The 13,084-nt window shown below is 32.3% G+C and overlaps 3 protein-coding genes and 1 long non-coding RNA gene across 5 annotated transcripts; 1 reads left to right on the top strand and 3 right to left on the bottom strand.

Annotated features, from left to right (window-relative positions):
* Nucleotides 1–1,009: 1,009 nt before the first annotated feature.
* LOC130591289 (protein FAR1-RELATED SEQUENCE 5-like) lies at nucleotides 1,010–4,530 on the top strand. Of its 2 annotated transcripts, none has more exons than XM_057394362.1 (3): nucleotides 1,010–2,126; nucleotides 2,896–3,697; nucleotides 4,059–4,530. In XM_057394362.1, the coding sequence occupies exons 1-3, from the start codon at nucleotides 1,086–1,088 to the stop codon at nucleotides 4,295–4,297; spliced, it is 2,082 nt and encodes a 693-aa protein (XP_057250345.1). In that variant the 5' UTR covers nucleotides 1,010–1,085; the 3' UTR covers nucleotides 4,298–4,530. The 2 variants fall into 2 exon arrangements, with proteins under 2 accessions (XP_057250345.1, XP_057250346.1); XM_057394363.1 differs by having other exon boundaries at nucleotides 1,023–2,126; nucleotides 4,062–4,529.
* Nucleotides 4,531–5,752: 1,222 nt separating this feature from the next.
* LOC130591288 (uncharacterized) lies at nucleotides 5,753–7,648 on the bottom strand. Its single transcript, XM_057394361.1, has 4 exons — nucleotides 7,574–7,648; nucleotides 6,718–6,966; nucleotides 6,361–6,507; nucleotides 5,753–6,265 (listed from the first exon to the last, which is right to left on the bottom strand). Exons 1-4 carry the CDS (start codon nucleotides 7,640–7,642, stop codon nucleotides 6,014–6,016), a joined length of 717 nt encoding a protein of 238 aa, XP_057250344.1. The 5' UTR covers nucleotides 7,643–7,648; the 3' UTR covers nucleotides 5,753–6,013.
* A 2,177-nt stretch (nucleotides 7,649–9,825) lies between these two features.
* Nucleotides 9,826–12,158, bottom strand: LOC130591196 (uncharacterized). The gene is made up of 5 exons (XM_057394133.1): nucleotides 12,131–12,158; nucleotides 11,681–12,045; nucleotides 10,764–11,091; nucleotides 10,140–10,460; nucleotides 9,826–10,014 (listed from the first exon to the last, which is right to left on the bottom strand). The coding sequence occupies exons 1-5, from the start codon at nucleotides 12,156–12,158 to the stop codon at nucleotides 9,848–9,850; spliced, it is 1,209 nt and encodes a 402-aa protein (XP_057250116.1). The 3' UTR covers nucleotides 9,826–9,847.
* Nucleotides 12,159–12,471: 313 nt separating this feature from the next.
* Nucleotides 12,472–12,875, bottom strand: LOC130591287 (uncharacterized). The gene is made up of 2 exons (XR_008969102.1): nucleotides 12,797–12,875; nucleotides 12,472–12,709 (listed from the first exon to the last, which is right to left on the bottom strand). It is a non-coding gene; the product is annotated as an uncharacterized LOC130591287 (long non-coding RNA).
* Nucleotides 12,876–13,084: the final 209 nt, after the last annotated feature.

Genomic DNA, 13,084 nt, shown 5'->3' with positions numbered 1-13,084 from the left:
ATATCACATCAGAAAAAAAAAGAAAGAAATTACATGAAGAATCAGCTGGAATACAAGACAAAGAACAGGTGTATGTCTAAATTTAATTTTCAATTGCATTTACTCATTTTCAGTTTATTTTGATTGTATCAGTTAGTATGCATAAAATTACCTTTTACATTGCAACAAAAGTCTATTTTCACTCATTAACTTCTTTTTCAGTTAGACTTAATTAGTTTTTTCAGTTAGACTTATTAAGTGTTCAGTTAGAGTACTTTAGTTTTCAGTTAATATAGTTTTCAGTTAGACTTAATTAGTTTTCAGTTGGACTTATTAACTCTTCAGTTAAACTTATTTACGCTTCAGTTAGACTTATATACTCTTCGTTAGACTTATTTACTCTTCAGTTAGACTGATTCAGATAGACTTATTAAGTGTTCAGTTAGAGTAATTTAGTTTTCAGTTAGACTTATTTACTCTTCAGTTAGACTGATTCAGTTAGACTTATTAAGTGTTCAGTTAGAGTAACTTAGTTTTCAGTTAGACTTATTAACTCTTCAGTTAGACTTATTTACATTTCAGTTAGACTGATTCAGTTAGCTGATTCATTAGACTAATTTAGTTTTCAGTTAGACTTATTAGTTTTCAGTTAGACTTATTAACTCTTCAGTTAGACTTATTTACTTTCAGTTAGATTCTTCAGTTAGACTGATTCAGTTAGACTATTTAGTTTCAGTTAGACATTTAGTTTTCAGTTAGACTTATTAACTCTTCAGTTAGCTTATTTTCTTTCAGTTAGCTTATTTGCTCTTCAGTTAGACTATTATAGCTTTCATTAGACTATTTAGTTTCAGTTAGACTTTTTAGTTTCAGTTAGACTTTTAACTTTCAGTTAGACTTATTAGTTTTCAGTTAGACTTATTTGTTTCAGTTAGACTTAGTTAGTTATTTCAGTTAGACTTATTTTCTTTTCAGTTGGTCCTTAATTTATTTCATTTAGTATAATTATTCTTTCATTTGATACTATTACAATCATTCTCAGCTACACTTGTTTAGTTTTCAGTTAGTGCTTTTGTTCTTTAAGTTAGTGTCCTAATTTTTTGACAATGAACTCAACAGCTGAACATGAATATCTCAAGTACATCAATGACGAAAATATCAGTAGCAGTTTAATAGGGAGACATGTTACAGATCACAAAGATGGTTACAACTTGTATCAAGCACACTCAAGAGCATTAGGATTTAGTATTAGGAAACAAACTCTAAGGAGGAGGAGAATTGATAATTCAATATACGAATTCTACTTGGTTTGCTCAAAGGAAGGAGGCTCAAAATCAACAAACAAAATAACAGAACCAAAAGAAAAAGACACACAACAAGAAAAACCTGTTCAGATACCAGATGTTGAGCAGCCAACCAACAAAAGAAAGGAAAGAGTAGTCAATGAAACAAGAACAGCATGCAAAGCCATGGTCAGATTTAAGCAAGAAAAACCTGGTGAAGACTTTGTTGTAGTAGCTCATGAGTTGCAGCACAACCATGAGTTGGTAATACAACAAGAAATACATCATCTGAAATCAGAAAGGAAGATAACTGAACAAAAAGGACAACTAATACAAACAATGGTTGAATCTGGCATAAAGCCAATGCATGCATACAACTTTTTGTGTCATGAGGCTGGATCAGAAGAAGTAGTGGGCCACACAAAAAGGGACCATCTAAACTATATCACACAGTACAGAACAAGATTGGTTGAAGGAAAGGATATGCAGAGTGTGTTGGACTTACTTCAGCAAAGAGCGGATGATGATCCTGCATTCTTCTACAGGCTGAAATTTGGGGAACATAACAACATCGTCAGCTACTTTTGGCGAGATTCAATGATGTTGGAGGACTTCAAAGCATATGGAGATGTTATGATATTTGACACAACATATAGGACAAACAAATATGGACTGATATGTGCACCATTTGTTGGCATAAATTGCCATTGGAAAACAACAATGTTTGCATGTGCTTTCATAACTAATGAAAAGGAAGAGAGCTTTGAATGGCTACTAGAAACATTCAAGAGAGCAATGTGCCAACAAGAGCCAAAGACAATTTTCACTGATCAAGATAAGGCAATGGGCAATGCAATTGAAAAGGTATTTTTCAGTTAGAATTATTTAGTTTTCAGTTAGAATTATTTAGTCTTCAGTTTGAGTTAATTATTTATAATTCAGTTAGACTTATTTATAATCAGTTAGACTATTTAGTTTTCATTTAGACTCATTAATTTTTCAGATAGCCTTATTTACTTTTTAGTTACACTAATTTACTTCTCAGTTAGACTAATTTACTTTTCAGTTAGACTCATTGAGTTTTCAGTTAGACGTATTTAGTTTTAAGTTAGACTCATTGAGTTTTCAGTTAGACTTATTTAGTTTTCAGTTAGACTAATTTAGTTGTCAGTTAGACTCATTGAGTTTTAAGTTAGACTCATTTAGTTGTCAGTTAGACTCATTTAGTTGTCAGTTAGACTCATTGAGTTTTCAGTTAGACTCATTTATTTCCACTATTTCAGTTAGACTTCTTTCTTTTTCAGTTAGACGTCTTGATTATTCAGGTAGACTTAGTTAATTTTCAGTTAGACTTATTTAGTTGTCAGTTACACTTATTTACTTTTCAGTTAGACAAATTTACTTTTTTTTCAGTTAGACTTATTTAGTTTTCAGTTAGACTCATTTAGTTTTCATTTGGGCTTCATATTACTTCTTTTTGTCTAATGAAATTTTCAGTTAGCATTTACACTGTTTTCAGTTAGACTTCTTAATTTTCAGTTGGTCTTCATATTATTTCTTTACCTTTTAAATTAGATTCACAAGCATTCAAATGAAAGTGATTTCTAGCATAATATGTACTATCTTAAATCAGGTTTTCCCAAATACAAGACATAGGCTTTGCCTTTGGCATATAGAGAAGAACTTTGTAAGCCACTTCGGATCCCTCAAGACCAATGAAGACTTCAAGAACATGTTCAAGAACTGTTTGATGGGGTGTCAAAATGAATCAGGCTTTGAAGAATTGTGGGCGAAAATGATGGAATTGTATGGACACGAGAAAAAAGAATGGTTCGAGCAAGTATATGATCAGAGACACAAGTGGTGCACCGCATTAAACAGGGATATGTTTTCAGCTGGAATCTTATCATCACAAAGAAGTGAAGTCACAAATAAGGCAATATCATTCAATGCAAAAGCAACAACAAACCTGTTTGAATTCTATCATATATTTGAGCAAACAGTGAAAAGATGGAGAAGCAATGAAACTAGTGACAACTTCCGGAACAGAACTGAACGTCCCAAAGCCGTCAAATCCAAATCAAAGCTTCTGAAACATGCAGCTGATGTATACACACTAGCACTATATAATGACTTTGAAACAGAGTATGAGTGGGCAATGGCATCATTTTTACGAGCATTTGCAACAGAAAACTCACAGCTGAAGTTGTTTGAAGTCTCACCAGAAGAAGATTTCAGCAATTCACATACAGTAGCATACGATGAGGCGACAACAGAATTAGTGTGCTCATGTCAATGCTTCACAGAGACGGGGATGCTTTGCTTTCACATAATAAGGGTCATGCACATGTTCAGCATATTTCAAATACCACAACAATATATCCTTAAGAGATGGACAAGACTTGCAAAGTCAGCAGTATGGGAGAATGTTCAAGGTTAGTGAAATAAATCAATATGACTAACTGACAAATGAAAGCAACTAACTGAAAAACTGAAGACTCCAACTGAAACAATTAACTGATCACCTGAAAGATTTAATTAGTGAACTGAAAAAAAAAGGCTCCAGCTGAAACATTACTATAACTAACTGATAAATTAATGTTACTACCAGAACATTAATTGGGGGTTTTCTTTGTGTGTGGGAGGGGGAATATTAGTAGTGGGGGGTTTTGGGGGGTGTGGGGTTTAACACTTAACTAACTGAAACAATTAACACACCACCTGAAAGAATTTATAAGCTATCTGAAAATTTTAGTTAGTCAAATGAACTAATTGACTAAGAAACATTTATTAAAGCAGACAAGGACCAAAGCCAAAATGCACAGTTGTGGACACCATGGAGACATGCAATAACCAAGAATTTCTACAACCTAGTGTCAATATGTCAATCAAATGAGGATGCAAGAACATTATGTGACAAGTCGTTGAAGGAATTATACAAATCAGTGAAAGAAGTTTTCAAGACTGATCAACAAAAACAACAAGAAATCGAAGATGAAGAACTACGAAGACAAACAGTTGAAAATCCTGAGTGATAAAGACAAAAGGAAGACCACCAAAGGGAAACAAGAGAGTAAAAGGACATTTTGAGAAGCGTAAAATGAAGACAAGGCATCCGAACGAATATGGAACAAAAACCCCAAATGTACCTCAAGTTGAATAGTGTTCAAATAATATTAGTTTTCAATTGTATTCCACTCAGTAATTGTATTGAAATTTACACTTGTTTATTCCTAAGCTACTCGAAATTCAGTAATATTAGTATTTATTGACCTTCAGTTAGACTTGTTTATTTTTCAGCTAGTCTTTCTAGTGCTTCACTTAGACGTGTTTACTTTTAAGCTTATATTAATTCAGTTTCAGTTAGACTTGTGTTTTTTCAGCTAGTTTAATATGCTTCAGTTAGACTTATTTATTTCTCAGCTTATCTTTATACTGCTTCAGTTAGACTTGTGTCTTTTTCAGCTAGTCTTAATGATGCTTCAGTTAGACGTATTTATTTTTCAGCTTGTATTAATTGTACTTCAATTAGACTTGTGTATATTTCTGCTTCAGTTAGACTTATTTGATTTTCAGCCTCTATTAATTACGCTTCAGTTAGACTTGTGTAGTTTTCAGCTAGTGTTAAATTTCCTTCAGTCAGACTTATTTATTTTTCAGCTAGTATTAATTGTGCTTCAGCTAGACTTCTTTATTTTTCAGCTAGTGTTTATAGAGCTTCAGTTAGACTTGTTTATTTTTCAGTTAGACTTGTTTGTTTTTCAGCTACTATTTACAGTGTATAAGTTAGACTTAAAATTTATATTTACAAATATATGTCATACACTTATTATTATGAGTTAGATTTTTCATTTTTCAGTTGGTATTTGTATTTTTCCAATTAATTTTCAAACAACTACATTTTTACACAAATGTATTCCATTCAAAGTAAGTGTAAATGTACAATTCATTAAAGAACACAGATATAAAATGTAAAATGAGTTCTGTGCTATTTGTACTGTACATTGCAAAATTCAATGGTTTCTATTTCTACTGTACATTATAATAATAATAATAAAAAAAAGTTTGGCACCTAAATAATGAAATTTCAACAGTTGCTCTATTTTCACTTTGTCTCCAAAATTATTATTCAACACATCTTCTACTTTCGCCTCATGATCCCTCCTTCGCCGTAAAATGTGTGCTTCTTTTCTATTCGTCTTCTTTGATCGATTAAATGCTAATTTATCTAGAACAGCCTCTTTATCCTTCCTTATCTTCTGTCTTGCCATCAGTTCAGGTTTCTTTGCAGACCAAACATAACAGTCATGCTTCACTTTCTCTCTCAGTTTGTTTAAAGGATGGTCCACAAGACGAAGAGCAAGCCTACACCGCTCAAGGTTTTTGGTGGCTGCCTAAAAAATAAAAAAATCAAAACTATTAAAAAAGGTTCAAAAATGTAACAATTACAAAATAAAACTAACTGAAAATAAACAACAACTCAACTAGTCTTTATAGTGCTTCATTGTTTTTCAGGTAGTCCTTATAATGCTTTCAGCTAGTAATGATTGTGTTTCAGTTAGACTTGATTGTTTTTCAGCTAGTATTTATTATGTTTCAGTTAGACTTGTTTATTTCTAAGCTAGTCTTTACAGTGCTTCAGTTAGACTTCATTATTTCTCAGCTAGTCTTTATAATGCTTCAGTTAGACATCTTTGTTTTTCAGCTAGTCTTTCAAGTCCTTCACTAACTGGCTATCATACCTTTTTCTATTAAAAAACTTTCAAAAACAGAAATGTAACAAGCAAAATAAAGTAATCATACCCTTTTAGGTCAACAAGTGCAGCATGGTTAGTATTTTGACCGTCATACAGCTCCATGGTTTTGATTGCATAGACACCACAATCAAAATTGTTGTCCTTGCTTCTCCAAGGGAAGTAAAGAGTTGATGTTTGCCAATGGTGGAGACGATCAAAATCACGACATCTCATAGTCTCTTTCATAAAAGAATCAAAAGCACGACACTGCATTTGAAGATCAAAAAAAAACAACACAATTAAAAAACAAGTAATAAAATGGAACAAAAAAAAAATACAAATGCTCATAAAAAGGTACTTACAAAGTATGTAAGACCGTTAAATTCCTCATGCTTATATCTATCAATGTCCTTCATGTCTGTACGATTGTCAATATTTTCAATCCTTTTTGCTTTCTTGTTCAGCACCAAGACAGTATAATGATCATCCTTGTGAACAGGAACAAAAATCTGGAAGATAAACATAAGATGCAAAAGCAATAAGTCTACCTGACAGAGAACAAAAAACAAAATGAAATACTAAAAACACTAGCTGAACTAAAAACATACACTAACTGAAAACATAAACTAGGACTAACTGACAAGTAACATACACTAACTGAAAGAGAAAATTACACTAACTGAACAAATAAAAAAATAGTTAACAATAATACAACTAACCAGTTCAGCTTCTCGAATATCATTGCGTGGAAATGATTTCACCCATGAAGAAATAGCTTCCTTACATTTCTTGTAGAATAAATCATCATCTTTTGTAATAAGCTTTTTCTTGTTTTCTTCCCATTCCTTAAACTTCTGATCATACTGCCTAGTGCCCTCCAGGTTCTTCAAAATAATCTCATTTTCAGCAATCTCACTCTCAAACTGAACCTTTTTTACCTTCTCAGCACACAACCAATTGATATAGTTCTACAACAAAAGAAAATAGATATTATGACAAACTGAAACATTAAGTTTAGTTTTCAGTTAGACTTTTTAAAATGTCAGTTAGATTTATTTACTTTTCAGTTAGACTTATTTAGTTTTCAGTTAGACTCATTAAGTTTTCAGTTAGACTCATTAAGTTCTCAGTGAGACTCATTAAGTTTTCAGTGAGACTTATTTACTTCTCAGTTAGACAAATTTACTTTTCAGTTAGACTCATTTAGTTTTCAGTTAGACTTATTAAGTTTTCAGTAAGACTCATTAAGTGTTCAGTTAGACTCATTAAGTTTTCAGTTAGACTCATTAAGCTTTCAGTTACACTTATTTACTTCTCAGTTAGAGTAATTTACTTTTCAGTTAGACTCATTTAGTTTTCAGTTAGACTTCTTTATTTTTCAGTTACACTTATTTATTATTCAGCTAGACTTATTAAGTTTTCAGTTACACTTATTTACTTTTTATTAGACTGAAAACATAATATGACCAACTGAAAAACATAACATGACAAACTGAAAAACAGAAGATGACAACTGACAAAATAATATGACCAAATGAAAACAAACATATAAAACTAAGCAATAACAACACTTACAAAAGGCATAATATTAAACCAAAATCTCCTTGTTGCAGAAGGTGATTCCTCTTCTTGCCTATTGAACATGAAGACGCATCCTCAATAACTCCACTTGTCAGCCAACCTTGACGAGGCATGCTAATTAAGTCGAATTTGTACAGCTGAACCGCATAGTTGCTATGAGGATTATCAAAATCCACAATGAGATCACTTGTAAGTTCACTTTGCATAATGTCATTTTTCATCTTCACTTCCTCAGAATCTGTATCCAATGACATATATGCAACATCTTCATACTCATTGTAAAATAGATAATCAACCAGCAACCTCTGGTCAGGAGACAGATCACTCAAATATCTATTATAATGCTGCAAACTTCGACATAATATTATGCCATGGTTGTTGACAGGAACAGCATGCAAACCAGGCGTAGAAGATGAAACAACACCAGCTTCATTCTCATCTCTTCTTTTTTAGCCTTGTGAGATGATGATTCAACTCCATGATCAGCAATCCTATCAATCAGGTCCTCCAAACCTTCATCGTCATAATCATCACCTGGTTCCTTAACTCTCACAACTTTCCCAACTTTCTCTGAAGAAGGGTCATAGTCCCCCCTTCAATAATTCAGGTGTTAAGGGATTTCTGACTTTATTGTTTCTGAGGTTTGTAGGATTTGTAGATGATTGATCAGAATAAGAGCCATCACCCTGCATTCAATTAAAATATTAAAAAAGGATGACAGATATACTAACTGAAAGATAAACATACACTAACTGAAAATAAAACAGATACTAAATGACAAGAAACATAAACCAAATGAAAATTAAACAATTACTAACTGACAAGAATGATACACTAACTGAAACATAACATAATACTAACTGACAAAAAAGAAACACTAACTGACATGAAACTTACACTAACTCAAACATAAACTGATACTAACTGACAACAAACAAACATACACTAACTGAAATAAAAGATATACTAAATGACAAGAAACATACACTAACTGAAACACAAAAATAAAAAAACAGAAACTAAAACTATACTTACTCGAGGATATTTTACATTTACTGGAGTGATGATTGGAATTGAACTTCCAACACCCTCACCACTCTCTTCACTGTATGGAAGATCCTCAACAACAGGACTAGGAGTTAATAGTTGGAATGAAGGGGCATCGAAATCAGCAATGTTTTTCCTTTTAGCAGAAGAATCAACTCTCCAAGACTTTCTGCTATATACATTCTCAACTGCTTCAACAACAGGAGGAGGAGGAGGAGGAGTTGGAGTACGAAGATCAACAATATCAATACCAGCAGCGGTGCGAGTAGGGACGTGTGTAGAAATTTTACACTTATCCTTATCCTTAGCCCCTTTGACTTGATCATCATCAGCATTCCTCCTCTTCCTATCAGCTTCCTTTGGTTGTTCTTTTTCAACATCTTAATTCAAAAACAAAAACAAAAAAAAAAAATATAAAAAGTTCAATTTGATATTTATATGATATTCAGTTGGTATTAAGACTATTTCTGTTAGTATATCAAAATTTTCAGTTGGTCTGAATATTCTTTCAGTTTGACTTGTTTATTGTTCAGGTAGTCTTTATAGTCCTTCAGTTAGACTTGTTTATTTTTTCAGCTAGTCTTTATAATATTTCAGTTAGACTTATTTAATCTTCCATTAGACTTATTTGCTCTTCAGTTACACTGATTAAGTTAGACTTATTAAGTGTTCAGATAGAGTAATTTAGTTTTCAGTTAGACTTGTTAACTCTTCAGTTAGGCTTATTTACACTTCAGTTAGACTTATTTTCTCTTCAGTTAGACTTACTTACTCTTCAGTTAGACTAACTTAGTTTTCAGTTAGACTTATTTAGTTTTCAGTTAGACTTATTACTTCTTCAGTTAGACGTATTTACTCTTCAGTTAGACTTATTTGCTCTTCAGTTAGACTGATTCAGTTAGACTAATTTAGTTTTCAGTTGATATACTTTTCAGTTAGACTTATTTAGTTTTCAGTTAGACTTATTTTCTTTTCAGTTGGTCCTGAATTTATTTCATTTAGTATAATTATTCTTTTATTTGATACTATTACAATCATTTTCAGCTACACTTTATAATACTTCATCAATTATTGTTCAAGTAATCTTTATAGTGCTTACTTCCTATTTATTTTTCAGTTCGTTTTCATATTGTTACAAACTAAAACAGTATTTCAGTTGCTATTTATAAAATATTTCCTTTAGAGCATCACATTTTTCAGTTGGTCTTTGAATTCTTTCAATTAGGAATAACATAAAAGAAACTTACTTCCTCCTTTCTCTCCTTCTGTATGAACCCCAGCATCCAAATCCTTATTTCCTCCTTCCTCTTTATCTCCTTGAAGACCACAATCATCATCAGCATTGCCAGTCTTCTTATTATCATCTTCCTTCGGTTCTTTCTCATTGTCTTCATTCAAAAACAAAAACAATAAAAAAAAATGTGAACTTTTCAGTTGGTCTTTTTATTCTTTCAGTTAGCTATTTAACTTTTTCATTTAAGCAAACTAAAACAATACAATAAGAAGAACTTACTTCCACCTTCCTCTCCATCTCCATGAAGACCAGCATCCTTATCTCCTACTTTGTCTTCATCTCCTTGAAGACCAGGATCACCATTATCTCCTCCTTTGTCTTCATCTCCATGAAGACCAGCATCCTTATCTCCTCCTTTGTCTTCATCTCCTTGAAGACCAGGATCACCATTATCATCAGCATCATCATCCTTTGTCTCATTATAATTCTGGTGATCCTTATCATCACCATCATCATCATCATCATCATCATCATCTTCTTTATGCTGATCATCATCAGCATTCATCTTCTTCTCATCCTCCTCTCCTTCTTTTTCATCATCTTCATTCAAAACATAAAAAAACAACTAAATACACATAAACTGAAAAAATCCAGCAATCAAATGAAAACTTAAGTGAATTGAAAAAATTCATTTAGTATTCATCTCATTTTCAGCTGGTGCTCATATTATTTCAGTTAGACTGTCAAAGTTTTCAGTTGGTCATTTTATTCTTTCAGTTAGAGTATCAAAGTTAGCTATTTCACTTCTTCAGTTAAACATTTCTTTCACTTAGAGTCTAAAATTTTTATTCCAACCAGATTACAAAACTACAACATGAAAATAATATAATGAAAGGAACTTACTTCCTTCTTTCAAATCAACTCCATGAACACCAGAATCCAAATCAGGAACATTTTCAATTCTTCCAAACTCCAATTCAACAGGCCGCTTCACCAATAGTGAAATTGTAGGATCAACTTTGTTTGCACTGTCTTTCGCTTCCAAATGACGCTTGCATATGTCGTCAATTTGACTCAGAAAATCTGGGTTAAATACTTCACTATCATCCAGAGAAATACTGTCTTGAGACAGCTTCTCGCCTTCCTCCCGAATATTCTGGGCAATCTCCAAATTCACTTGACAGAATGCAAGCGCATTCCTCTTCAACTTGTGCATGTTCTTCACATATTCCTTCAATTAAAAGAGCAAAATAGAATAAACAAACAAATCAATATGATGATGACACAGAAACAACATAAACAGAAAAATAAGGACCATCTGAAAGAATCAAACTATCAAATGAAAACTTAAATGAAATATAAATAAACTTATTTAGTTTTCAGTTACACTAATTTAGTTTCCAGATAGACTTATTTAGTTTTCAGTTAGACTTATTTACTTTTCAGTTAGACTTATGTACTCTTCAGTTAGACTTATGTACTCTTCAGTTAGACTTTTTTAGTTTTCAGTTAGACTTATGTACTCTTCAGTTAGACTTCTTTAATTTTCAGTTAGACTTATTTACTTCTCAGCTAGACTTATTTACTTCCAAAGACTTATTAATTTTCAGTTAGACTAATATAATTTTCAGTTAGACTTATTAACTCTTCAGTTACATAGTTTCAGTTAGACTTCTTTATTTCTAAGTTACACTTCTTTACTTTTAAGTTAGTCTTATTTGCTCTTCAGCTAGAACTGACATTATTTCAGTTAGAGGTCAACAGTCTTCACTTAGAGTTCAAGAGTAAAAAAAATAAAAACATAAATAAATGAAACTCACAGGAACATCAAGAGCATCTATTTCTTCATCAGTCATCAAACTATGAGGAAGATCCATGATAAGCTGCCTAGTTGAAGGTGATGGACCCTCAACCACCTTAATTATAGGAGAACCAGACTTCCTACTAGCAACACTAACACTGGGAGTTTTAAACTCAACCTTCTGTTTTTCACGCTTCACCGGCAGAATAAAATCCATGTTGATCTCAAACTGCTTCACAACATCAGTCAAATCCTTCTCATCCTGCCAATAACTGATAAATGGCTTACTGACATTTGAATAATCCAGATTACGACACTTGAAGTTGTGAATAACAGCAAGAGTCAAAGCGCTGACGCATCCCGAAGCTTGAATGATACTTTCTTCTGTCCAAGCTCAATCTTCTTAATCATAATAGACTGATGACAGTCCAAAACAGCAGCACAAAGACTTCTCAATATATATCCACACCAGTCATAACTTGAAATTGCAGATACATCTTCTAAACTCTTGGCACATTTCAGCACAGGCCCTAAATCAGCTATAGGACATAGAAGCTTGGACAACGAAAAGATAACAAATAACTTCTTGAAATCATCCCCGGATTCATATTTCTTAAACAAATCATCCCAATTTTTTCTACCAATATATACCTTCTTGGGATCAGAAATACCAAGAAACCTATGCCAATCCTTCCTGGCACTTCCAGCCTCTATCTGACTACCTTTCCTCCTAAAGGCGATCATCTATAACCTCTACTGTCTATCTGACACAGGTAACCCCAAAACATCACTAATGGTAAACTTATTAAAAATCAGTTTACCATTCTTTGTTGAAAACATCATTCCAGATGCATTGTAATTTAACAACACCTCCAAATTCAGATTAGGACAAAACTTCTTTATCCTAATATCTAAGAGACTCCCAAACCCAATATCCCTAATGTCTCTTTTTTGCTCATCACTCAAATTACTAACCACTTCATTTAAATGGGAATAGTCTGACAATACTTGTAGATTAATTGACTTTATTTCTTGCTCAGTGAAATTCCTAACAAAAGTGAACAAAAATAACTTTAAAACATAAAAAAAAAACACAATCATATAATATAAAAGGAGAATAATGAAAAAAACATACGATCTATCAAATGTGTCTTTCTGTTGATCGGGATTAGATCTTGAAAATGAAAACTTGATTGGTGATAAATCAGATTTGCTTTCTTCTTAGACAAGGATTTATCACATCTGAAAGAAAGAAAGTTTAATCAAACAATAAAACTAACTGAAAAAAAAAAGCATCAACTGAAAAAATACAAAGATCAACTGAAAGAATACCAACATCAACTAAAAGCAGACCACCATCAACTGAAACAATAGCCTAGATTATTTTTAAGGTAGTCTATATAGTTCTTCAGTTAGACTTCTT

This window comes from Beta vulgaris, chromosome 4, assembly GCF_026745355.1.
Source record: "Beta vulgaris subsp. vulgaris cultivar EL10 chromosome 4, EL10.2, whole genome shotgun sequence".
In the NCBI taxonomy this organism is placed as follows: Eukaryota; Viridiplantae; Streptophyta; class Magnoliopsida; order Caryophyllales; family Amaranthaceae; genus Beta; species Beta vulgaris.
This window is presented reverse-complemented; position numbering and strand designations above follow the sequence as displayed.